Here is a 12,054-nt window from a genome sequence, read left to right as displayed (position 1 = left end):
GCTCTGACTAGTGGATCTCTAACCTGGAGGTGAGTTCCATTGAATTAAATGGGACTAGCATCTGAGTTAGACATGTATAGGTGTGCTGTACATTATATCTTACTTTTGGGACATGCTACACTACTGAAAAGTGAAGACAGTTGAGGGATAATGATGATTGATTTTATTATTTGTACCCCATCTGACAGGGTTGCCCCTTAATGTCATCAGCTAGAAATGCATGAGTTCTGTTGTCAAACGCTATATCCTTCTTCATAGGGAAAATCAGTTTGCCCACCCACCCCCTCCCAGATGATGAATGTGTATTTAGTAAATTTGTATACCGCTCGCTCATAAAAGAATTTCTCTAAGCGGTGAACAACAGACGTTGTTAAGACTGGAGGCAAAATAGGTCTGAAGCTGAATGCTAGCAAGCTGGAAGTGCTGTGGACAGGTAGTTCCCAGGCACAGCCATTAGGTAGTAAGCCTATTCAGGATAGAGCAGCACTCCTTCGATTCCAGGCTGTTGTTGGAGACCCTGGTGGCCTTTGTGATAAGCATCCTAGAATTGTAGAGTTGGAAAGGGACCGCGAGGATCGTCTAGTTCAACCCCCTGCAAAGCAGGAATCTTTCAGGAGTGCTTATACCCAGCCCTGACCATTCTTGGACCGGGACAACTTGGCATTAGGGATTCAAATTATAATGCCGTTTTTGACACTGCCTTGCCAATACGCTTGTCCAATACGCACTTTTCTGTTTTCTACTGAGACAGACTGGGGCCAACCAACACACTGCAATGTGCTGTGTGAGAGACTACCTTGAAGATCCTCTGGAGTCTGCAGCTAGTACAGAATGTCACTGCCAGTCTGTTACATGGAGCACCAAGACCAATACTTAGAACTCTATACTGGCTCCTTGTTAGCCACCAGGCCCAATTCAAGACGTTAGTTCTGGTCTACAAGGTCCTATATGATTTGAGGCCAAATACTTAGAGGAGCACCTCCAACAATACCTTCCAGCCCAAGTTCTAAGGTCTTTAGGGGAGACCCCGGTGGTGGTGTCAGTGGTCAAGGCCTGGGGGCATGGCATGTGGCAGTCTTTCTCTGTAGTGCCCCCCTCACTAATGGAATCCCCTCCTATCGGAGTCGGTTGTCCCTCACACAGTTAACAATTAGGCATCAGCTTAAAACTGCCAGGCCTTTGTTAGCTAGCTGCACACACATTAAAAGGAATAATTTCTTGTCCATTGGGTTGCATCCAACTAAGTTCTACTCACAGTAAACCCATTTAAATTAATTTATTTGTTAGTTATTTCCATTATTTTCCATTGCTATTTCCATTATTTTCCATGGGTCTACTCTCAGTAGGGCTAATGTTGTATGCAACCCAATGTCTTTGAGGCCTGTTAATGGATGGTTGACAACTGTAATTGTTTTGTGAGATTTTATTTTGTTTTAATATTGTTAGCTATCCTGGGCTTCAGCGGGAAGAAGGCTGGGGTATAAGAACAATAAGTAAGCAAAGAAATGTCCCTTACAAGGTGCAAATGTTTGCTAATGGAGATATGAACTCTGCACCAGCTTCCATAGCCTATTCAATTTCTAAAATGTTCCAAAATAATAATAAAAATAACAACAATGTGGGCCAAAAGTTGAGTGTAGGAGAAATGGAATTTAACACATGAGCTGGCAGAGGTGAATCCTAAATTCCAGATGGTGGCAGACTCGTTTTTATTGGTATGTTGAAAACAGTTGAAGTGTTAGATTATTCACTTCTCCTGATTTATAAGATTCAAGAAGTGTTATGTTCTAGTCATAAAGACAGGCATATATATGGGACATAGTTCACCCTGTAGCACATGAACTTTGAAGAAAGCAGTACATTGTGTTTGCTTGCCCTATATGCTAGAAATTCAGACAGATGAAATGGAATGTCACTTTGGCCAGACTAAAGTAGGAGGGACATTGTGGTTTTCTACAAAAGTGCAGCAGTGACAAGAGGGGCCCCTGCAACACAGAGCTAAATTCTACTGAATCATACTATGTCCTCTATTCTTTTCTTAGGATGTTGGCAACCATCACTAAGAAGCGTACTGAATCAAGGCTGCAAACAGAGAGCTTTATAAGCCAAAGGGTATGTCACTTTTGAGATCACCATTTTCAGTTTTTAAGTAAATCTTGTGGCCTGGATAAAGAGTGGAAAACCTACTTAAGTTGGCCAGAAGATTGTGCTTTTCCTACCTGTTCCATTCAATACCAGTCATACACTCAAATCTCCCTGTTCTTCATCTGGGCAGGCAAAAGGTGAAAGCACCATCTCCAAAGCCCACTCAGCATCTTTGACCCACTTTTGGATTCAGGTCCATCCTCTAGCAACTCCACTGAATTTCTGAAGGACATGAGAGTTCTTCCTTCCCACCAACTTTAAAATGATCAGTCATGTCTGAAGTAATCTATTCAGGTTTTAACTGCCCAGAGATGCAGCAACCTCAATTTAGTATTTCCCGCAGCATCAATATGTGAAGTCCATCTGCAGCATTGGTTTGGTTTTCTGGGTTCCTCTAGTCAGCTTCTAGTTGTCCCAGTCACTGGGCTGGTAGCTGTTGTTAGCCTACAAGTACCACAACGGACTGATCCCCACCCCAGAATGATCAGGCTCAGCTCTCTTCTCCTGCTGCTTTTGCACACTGAAACTGAGCATACAACCTCTGACTCACGAAGGCTGTAGAAGGTGGGCACCAGCCCCTTCTGTGGGTTTCTCTGGGCATTTAACTGTAAGGCCAGAAGAATTTCACTTGTGTCCAGGGGTGGGTGTCTGTTGCAGGAAATATTTTTTGAGGGTACCCCTTAAGATGGAAAGGCAAAGTTAGAAATGGCAGAATGTCACTAACTGCCTGGCCCTCATTCCACTTTCTCCAGCCCTTGCTAACTGGGGACGGTCTCTTATGTGCTAGGAGAACCTGCTCTTAGTTAGGATAGCCAGTCCTAGACATCAAGAGGTGGCCCGCCTTGAGAACTGTGCATTGCAGCTGCTGAGTATGTCTTATCCCAGTGGTGAGAGAATCTCTGCCCTGAGTGTGTGGGAGAAGGAAGCATGATGGAGCCAGAGGAGGCTTCAGCTCTGCTGATAAATCCCACAAAAAGTGTACAAGGTCCATTGCACTGAGCCAGATCCCAACCCCCCCCCCAACCCCCACTTCACATGCCAGGTTATTTTCTCCACTTAATTCAACAGTTCATTCTGGTGTTTTGTTTGAACAGGAAACTCCAAAGCCATGCCATTCTGCATCCACCTCCGCATCTACATCTACATCCACATCCACTGTGAGTTCAGCAGCTGAAGACCTCCCTTAGTAAGATACATGTAACAAAAGCTACCCGATTCATTCCTTGTATTAAGCTTAGTGACATACTTGATATTAAATACGCCTCTATCTTCAAGTCAATAAAGAAAGACAGAGCAGCATTTAAAATTTTTGAATCTGATTCATTTCTTTCTCTTACATTAATAGGTTTTGGCAAATAAAGTTTTGTAAAGTCCAGACAGAAATCAGTGTTTTGGATTATCTCTTTTAGAAGCATAAGTTCTGCAGGAAAAATTCATTACAACAATTAATAGAACTCTTAATTTTATTACAATTATTTTTCAAAATGCATTCTAATAATGGACATTGCTCATTATAATAAAAACAAATGATTTGTTTACTGTAGCATAGGAAGTCCTGCCAACTTCACAGTGCCCCAGATTATTCCTTTAAAAAACTGACATCCTTTAGGACTCCAGAAAAATTGTCGCTCCACCACCAGGGTTGGTAGCAAATAGGCTGTTTCCTCCCAGCGCTAACCTCTGGTTATTGTTTTTATAGTAAGCCTCTTTCACATGTGCTAGGAAACTCTCCAGCTTCTCCACAGGAACCATTGACACAGTGCAGCCACCCCATCCTGCTCCCGTCAGGCGCGACCCAATGGCTCCAAATTGCCTAGAAGAACAAAAAGCAAGTAAACAGATTTTTGAAGCCGTAAGTCAAACGGAGAGTGTGTGTCGCATGCAACATGCCCACTTGAACACAGTGCGTTTAAGTGCCTTGGAATTCATCTCATTTTTAGAAGCTGAGAGTAGGAAGAGGCAACTGTGAACAGGGTGGTGGGGTGCTTAATTCAGTCCTGAAAGGCTTCCCATCTGGTCCCCACCACAACCTAATCACTTGTTATGCCTGCTTCAGCCAGGCAAGCCAATGCACAGGCAGGGGACTCTTTAACCTCTCCAGCGTGAATATTAAGAGAGGTCACGAATGAACCACATTTGCTCATTCTTCTATGCCTATGTCTTGGAGAACAGATGACTTATATTGCACCGGAAGGGCTCTCTCTGGTTGCTGAGAAAAGGTGTATCAAAGACAGTGAGGGCAGCCAACAGGCCTTTATTAAATTAAACCTATTACCCCTGTTAAAGCTTTGTTGCCGACCAGATGCTTAAAAGTTCCTGTCTGCATAGAAGGCAAAGTTATTCGCAATCACTTTTTTCAGGCATTATTTTTCTGCTCAGTTTTTGGATTAATTTATTTATCATTTTCAAATACATCCATCCTTTGTAGTGTTTTAGAGCATTTATATTAGTAAGCACTGAGGGGGAAGCAGAAGAAAGATGTCATTTTGTTTACCAGCATTTGTCAGCAAAGATCCTTTAGTTTATGCCCAGTTAGTATTCATAATATAAATTTCCAAATCTGGTAAAGTGCAGATGCCGAACAGTTCTGCTCATCAGGATGAGGCACCTCACGCTTTTCAAGATTCAGCTGCTCCTTCCATTTATAGCAACAGGCAGGAAAAGGGAATGTTGTGTCATTCAGAGAATATCCAAACACTTTAATCACTCAGCATTAGGGGTTGTTGTTGTTGTTGTTAAAAATGCATACTATGTATTTGCTATCTAAAACAATGCTGAAATTGGACCAGTCAAGGTTTCTGCTTGCCTTTGTGAAGCATGGTAAACTGATTTTCCAAAAGGGGAATGACGCTTGTTCGAATAATAGTTGCATTATTATATAAAGAACCCCAGAACCTGGGGAGTTGTATTATTGCAGTTTGTAGCTGGTGTTTAGCAAGGTGATTTGAAGCAAAGGCTCGGTGTTGTTAACCCATTCCCATCTTCATTCTTGACCAGGGAAAATGATAATGGGACTTAAGAGTTGGGTTAAAGTGAAACTCATGCATTAGTCCCAGGCTGAACCAGGCCACAAAGGTGGCTGGCCAACCAGAGTAAGAGTTCACAGGAGAGTTCCCCTTCTCAGTGCCAGAGACTGAGCTGTTTTGTCTCCTCCATCTAGCAATTTGAAGTAATTTGAAGTAATTCCTCTTGACTTAGAGCAGTGCTGTTGAGCTCAGAAGAAAAATTTCTTTTAAGGTGGTATTTCCAAGAAGTCTCCCTTTATTAATAACTCCTACAACTTTTTTCCAAGTAATGGGCAAAATAACATGAAACTCAAAATCTATTCTGTGGATTTTAAAAAAATGTAGTGCTGACCAATTAGTGGCTAAGCCTTTTGGCACTCCAAACCCTCACCATTATGAATCTTTTTTAAAAAAAATATGGCAGGAACTCTTTAGGAAAACCCAAATATGCTGGCAAACCCAAAAACATCTGTATATGCAGATTTTGCTTCACAGTTCAAAACCTTGTAAGAGATGCAAATCTGATAGACACAAGCAAAGCTGTGGCACATGGTTTTAGGAAGGATTTTTAAACCTATGCATAGCAGCTGGCTATGATTGTGTATAAAAGCCATTTAATATATGCAATTGCTACCCATTACCATAACCATATCAAGCAAATGTTTTTGTTAGTCAGTTTTTTAAATCAATGACAGGCAATAAAAGGCCAGGGGGGAAATATCGGTCATCAGTGGAACAATCCAGGATGAAATAAAATAATTACTTAAATAAAATATCTTCTGAATGAGACAAGAGCAAAATGAACCAACGTGTTCTTAGTTGCATGCAATTCATTTCCTGTCATAAATCTCCTAGACCAGTTTAATTGTGGCTGCCAAAATTGGTATCACTCTTACTTCAGTGAAATCTTAATAACCACACAGTTCATATTGGCACTTACTCATCTCCATCAGTTTCTGTGTTGCTTAATGTATATCTTATAAAGCAGGGGATTTATAAGGTTGTGGCCATTCTTCATTTTTATTCAGCTTCCAGGTTTGTCATAGAGCAAGAATCCCATTTCAGTTCAGACATCACACCAAACTATTATTCACACTTACCATACCACAGTTTGAGCTACCAAATGTACATGGAAACATTGATTTTGACCATCTTCCTGCTTTCATTTTTTATCTGCTCAGCACACCTTTTCTATAGTTCCTCAGCTTCCACAAGCAGCTTCAACAGCTGCAATCCAGACGTAACACAAACCATAGGTGACACAAGCCATGATTTACAAATTTACCTCCAATCTCCATTTCTGGTTGAAGTTTCCTGACTGGTTGTAAAACATTTGTCAGTTGAAACAATATGCCAAACCATAGTTAGGCTTCCTTAACCATGCTTTGGCAAAAGGCCTGAACTGATTCTCTCTGTAGAGCAGTGGTAGCTAACCTATGGTCCTCCAGATGTTGGACTACAACTTCCATCATCTCTAACTGCTGACTGCAGGTGACGGAAGTTGGGATTCCAAAAACATCTAGAGGACCACAGATTGGCCACCCCTGTCCTATGACTATAGCGAAGACAGCTTAGATACATACAGTAATTGCTTTCTTTTTTTTTTTTTTTCTGCATACTTTTTATTGTTTTTTAAATCATAACAAACATGAAAATAAAACAATTTACGCCTTGTTATCACAGATTTCTTTCTATAAGACTTCCTTCAGCTTCCCCTGAAATCATCCATATGCTAATTTAACAAATTCACACAAATCCTAGCTTATATTGACATTATTTTCTCTTTCCTTCTTTTTCTCTTTAGACAATATTCCAACCTTTTCACAGAGCTTTTTTAAACCCAACTAGCGTTATCTGACCTTCACTTATATTTTCCAGATATTCCACAAATTTCCCCCAATCCTCAATGAACCTTTGGTCTTTTAAATATCTAATTTTCCCCGTCAATCTGTCCATCTCCGCGTATTCTAGTAGTTTTGCTCTCCATTCCTCAAGCGTCGGTATGTTCTGTTGTTTCCAATTTTGGGCCAATAGGACCCTTGCGGCCGTTGTTGCATATTGGAAGAATTTACTATCATTGTTCTTTATATCACTTCCTGCTAGGCCTAGCAGAAAAGCCTCCGGCTTTTTCCCAAAGTTATATCTTAATATACTTTTCATTTCATTATATACACTTTCCCAAAAGCCTTTGACCTTTCTGCAGTCCCACCACATGTGGAAGAAGGATCCCTCTTTTTCCCTGCATTTCCAGCATTTATTACAAGTTTTATATATTTTTGCTAATTTTGCAGGTGTTATATACCAACGGTAAAACATCTTCATGAGGTTCTCTTTTAACGTTATGCAAGCTGTAAATTTAAGATTTTTTTTCCAGAGTTTCTCCCATTCTTCGTAGTATATATTATGGCCGATGTCCCTTGCCCAGTGAATCATCACAGACTTCACTTCCTCATCTATCAAGTTATACTCTAATAGCATATTATACGTTTTAGAAAGAATTTTATAATCATTGTTTATTATTTCAGTCTGGAATTTAGATTCTTTATCCGCGAATCCTCTCTCTTTAACGTCTTGTCTAAACATTTCGTTTATTTGGAAATAGTGTAACCAATCATAGACTTTTTCTTTAACCTGGTCATATGGTTTCAGTTTCCATGTCCCCCCTACTTTTGTTAACAATTGTTCATAAGTTATCCAATCACCTCTCATGTTTACTTTTTTCACGCTCATAACTTCCAATGGGGATAGCCAGTGTGGTACTTTAGGTTCTAGTAAAAATCTATTCCTCTCCCAAACTTCCATTAGGGGGCCTTTAAAAATATGCGTTGCGAAACCCTTGTGCTTCCTCTTCCCCTGCCATAGGTACGCATGCCATCCTGCTCTGTTGTCGAACCCCTCCAGGTCTAATAGTTCCTTATTTTCCAATTTTATCCACGTTTTCACCCAGCAAAGGCACGATGCCTCATAATATAATTTCAGATCTGGCAGAGCGAACCCCCCTCTTTCTTTAGCTTCTGTTAACAATTTAAACTTAATCCTTGGTTTTTTGCCCTGCCAGACATATTTTGAGATTCCTCTTTGCCACTCTTTAAATATCTTAGTGCCCTTGATTATCGGTAAGTTCTGGAACAGAAATAACATTCTCGGGAGAACGTTCATCTTGATTAAAGCTATCCTACCCCAGAATGACAATCTCAGCTTCCCCCACCTCTCCAAGTCCTTTTTTATCTCTTTCCATACCTGCTCATAGTTATTCTTAAATAGGTCTATATTTTTCGGGGTTATCCATATTCCTAAATATTTTACCTTTTTGGCCACTTCTATTTCTGTTTGTTGTTGTAATTCCTCGATTGCCTTCGAATCTAAATTCTTCACCATTATTTTAGTCTTTCTTTTGTTTAACTTAAAACCAGCCACCTTACCAAATTGATCCAGTTCTTCCAATATCTCTTTTATTGAGTTCAGCGGGTCTTCTGTTGTTATTACTAAATCGTCTGCGAACGCCTTAACTTTATATTCATTTTGACCAATTCTAATCCCTTTTATTTTCTTATTTTGTCTTATTGAGTTCAGAAGTACTTCCAGTACTATTATAAATAGCAACGGGGAGAGTGGGCAACCCTGTCTTGTACCCTTCGCTACCATTATTTCTTCTGACACCACGTTGTTTATAATCAATTTGGCCTTTTGCTCCGTATAGATTGCCTTTATTCCGTTGAAGAAGTTCATACCGACCTCCATATATTCTAGCTGTTTTAGTAAAAAGTCCCAAACTATATTATCGAATGCTTTCTCTGCATCCACGAACATCATTATGGCTTGCTTATCATACCTGGCAGACAAGTATTCTATAGAATTTATTATATTTCTAATATTATCTTTCATTTGCCTGCCCGGCAGAAAGCCCGCCTGATCTCCATGGATATATTCTGACCATATGTTTTTAACTCTACTTGCCAATATTCCTGCAAAAATTTTATAATCAACATTTAACAGCGAGATCGGCCTGTAATTCTTAACTTGCGACAGATCTGAGTCTTGTTTTGGGATTAAAGTAATAAAAGCATCCTTCCAAGTATCTGGTATTTCTTTTTCTTTCAAGATATTGTTCATTACTTCTCTCAGTGGTGCCAGTACAGTATTTTCCATTTCTTTATAGTAGCTTGCCGTGAAGCCATCTGGTCCCGGGGCTTTTCCTCTTTTTAAATCTTTAATTGCTAATTTTATTTCTTCTATCTCTATTGAGGTGTTTAATTGCTCTTTTTTCTCTATTGGTATCTTCTGAACCTGCTTATCTTTCAAAAATCTTTCTATTTTTCTCTGGTTAAATCTCTCTCTATTTTTATATAATCCTCTGTAGTAATCCAGAAAAACTTTCCTTATTTCCTTGGGGTTAGTTATTTCTTCTCCGTTCACTACAATTTTATTTATTGTGCTTTGTTCCTTTCTTTTCTTGGTTTGCCATGCCAGAAACTTCCCTGACTTGTTCGCAAACTCAAACGTTCTTTGTCTTAGTTTTTTTATGTTCCACTCTACTTCCCTATTTATTATTGTTGCATACTGGGCTTGCAGTACTTTAATATTTTCTTTTATTCTCTTATTATTAGGTTTTTTAACTAATTTCCCCTCCAAGTCCGTTATCTGTTTCAGAATGTCCTTTTTCCCTTTATCTCTTCCTTTATTTTTAATGGCATTCTGCTGGATAAAAAAGCCCCGCATCACTGCCTTGCCCGCATCCCATACCACTTTAGTTTTGGTGCCTTTATTCATATTGTCCTCAAAAAATTCTTTCATCCTTTTCTGCGCTTTTTCAACTATATCTTGGTCATCTAAGAGATAATCCTTCAGTTTCCATCTAAAAGTACCTTCTTCCAGACCTTTCAGTTCCATCTTTATTGGGTTGTGGTCAGATATTATTTTGGCCTGAATCTCTACCCTTATAATTCTTGGTGTTAGTTCGTTCGAGACCCAGATCTGATCTATTCGGGACAGTGATTGGTTAGGCTCAGAGTGGTACGTAAATTGCTTTTCCAGCGGATGTCTGAGTCTCCAGGCATCTATTAGGTTACAGTTTTTAACCAATGAGAAAAAGGTTCTGGGCAGCTTCCCTTCCTTACCCCCCCCATCTCTTAGTCTGTCCATTTCTAATGAGACCACCCCATTCATATCGCCGAGTATAATCATTTTTTGATCTACGTATTCAGCTAGTTTTTCTTCCAAGGTTTTATAAAACTCGGATTTATTATCATTTGGAGCGTATAGTCCTACTATAATTACATTTTGTCCATGCCATTTAATTTGTACCATCATTATCCTTCCGTTTTCATCTTTAAAGATTTGCTGGGCCTCAATCTGTTTTTAACATAAATAACCACACCTCTTTTTTTGACTTTATCAGATGATATGAACTCATTTCCCAGTGTTTTATTTATCAGAATTCTTTTATGCCTTCTTGTTATATGGGTCTCCTGTAAGCAAATAATGTCTACATTTTCTTTTTTCAAGATTTGTTGGATTTTGTTCCTTTTTTTTCTCTCGTTTATCCCATTAATGTTCCAACTCCAAATCTTTAATACCATGGTGATTGAACCTACCTAAATTACTTCTTTTCTTATATTTCAGCTAATTCTTCTTCCTCCTGTTCTTCTTCTTCTCCTCTTAACTCTTCTGCTACCTCCTCTATCTCTTCCTCAGCACCCCCTGCTGCCTCTCTTATTTTGTCTTCCTCTTTTTCTAGTCTCAGTTCTTTATATTTTCTTAGGAATTTGCTAGTTTCGTCTGGTTTAACCAATCTATGCCTCTTGCTTCTATACATGAATGAGATGCCCTCCGGATATTCCCATTTAAACTCTATATTATTTTTCTTCAACGTCTGTGCCAATGCTTTATACGGCTCTCTACGTTTCAGAATTCTAATTGGTAAGTCTTTGAAAATTATTATATAATTCCCATTAATGCACAATCGTTTTTCTCTATTTCTTTGCAAAATCATATTTCTCATTTCCTTTTCTTTAAATATAATCAGGCAATCTCCTACAAATTTTTTAGCTCTGGTTGTTTTTATTTTTAGTCTGAATGCCGTTTGAACTGATTTTGCCATCTCTTCTGTTGGTATTTCCATCCATTGGGCTAATTCTACAATCAAATTCTCTTTAATATTTTCTCCTTGTCTTTCTGGCACAGCTCTAAGTCTTAGGTTAGCCTCCCTTAATCTTAGTTCATTCAATTGCTTTCTATGACTTGGGGTTTCTAAAGCTTAAAACATCCCTGTGGTTAGTCTCAGCACACAGTGGCAGACATGTAGCACCCTATGGTGCCCTTAGTTTAGGGCAGGCTTCCTCAAACTCAGCCCTCCAGATGTTTTTGGCCTACAACTCCCATGATTCCTAGCTAGCAGGACCAGTGGTCAGGGATGATGGGAACTGTAGTCTCAAAACATCTGGAGTGCCGAGTCTGAGGAAGCCTGGTTTAGGGGGTAAGGAGATTCTAAAAGGATGAGGAGGGAGTAAGTCTTAAATCTGGGATTTAAAGGAAGGTAGAGATTGCACCTAGGGACGCAGGTGGCGCTGTGGGAGGGACACAGGTGGCGCTGTGGGTTAAAGCCTCAGCGCCTAGGACTTGCCGATCGAAAGGTCGGCGGTTCGAATCCCTGCGGCGGGGTGCGCTCCCGCTGCTCGGTCCCAGCGCCTGCCAACCTAGCAGTTCGAAAGCACCTCCAGGTGCAAGTAGATAAATAGGGACCGCTTACCAGCGGGAAGGTAAACGGCGTTTCTGTGTGCGGCTCTGGCTCGCCAGAGCAGCGATGTCACGCTGGCCACGTGACCCGGAAGTGTCTCCGGACAGCGCTGGCCCCTGGCCTCTTAAGTGAGATGGGCGCACAACCCCAGAGTCTGTCAAGACTGGC

The 12,054-nt window shown here is 40.1% G+C and overlaps 2 protein-coding genes across 7 annotated transcripts in view; one reads left to right on the top strand and one right to left on the bottom strand.

Annotated features, from left to right (window-relative positions):
* Positions 1 to 3,451, top strand: part of FAM227B (family with sequence similarity 227 member B) — a 116,385-nt gene extending 112,934 nt beyond the window's left edge. For both annotated transcript variants that reach the window (XM_079953338.1, XM_079953339.1), the window contains exons 16-17: positions 2,043 to 2,112; positions 3,240 to 3,451. In XM_079953338.1, coding sequence (XP_079809464.1) covers positions 2,043 to 2,112; positions 3,240 to 3,332 — 163 coding nt within the window. In that variant the 3' untranslated portion in view covers positions 3,333 to 3,451. The remainder of the gene's footprint in view (positions 1 to 2,042; positions 2,113 to 3,239) is intronic.
* A 139-nt stretch (positions 3,452 to 3,590) lies between these two features.
* The window catches only part of GALK2 (galactokinase 2), a 77,762-nt gene continuing 69,298 nt past the window's right edge, over positions 3,591 to 12,054 (bottom strand). For 3 of the 5 annotated variants that reach the window (XM_079953381.1, XM_079953382.1, XM_079953380.1), the window contains one exon: positions 3,591 to 3,958. In XM_079953381.1, the coding sequence (XP_079809507.1) occupies positions 3,751 to 3,958 (208 nt within the window). In that variant the 3' untranslated portion in view covers positions 3,591 to 3,750. Of the gene's footprint in view, positions 3,959 to 11,403; positions 11,699 to 12,054 lie in introns of those variants that run through there. The other 2 variants (XR_013833054.1, XR_013833055.1) reach the window with 2 other exon arrangements.

The sequence above is a fragment of the Podarcis cretensis genome (genome assembly GCF_951804945.1).
Source record: "Podarcis cretensis genome assembly, chromosome: 14".
Lineage (NCBI taxonomy): Eukaryota > Metazoa > Chordata > Lepidosauria > Squamata > Lacertidae > Podarcis > Podarcis cretensis.
This window is presented reverse-complemented; position numbering and strand designations above follow the sequence as displayed.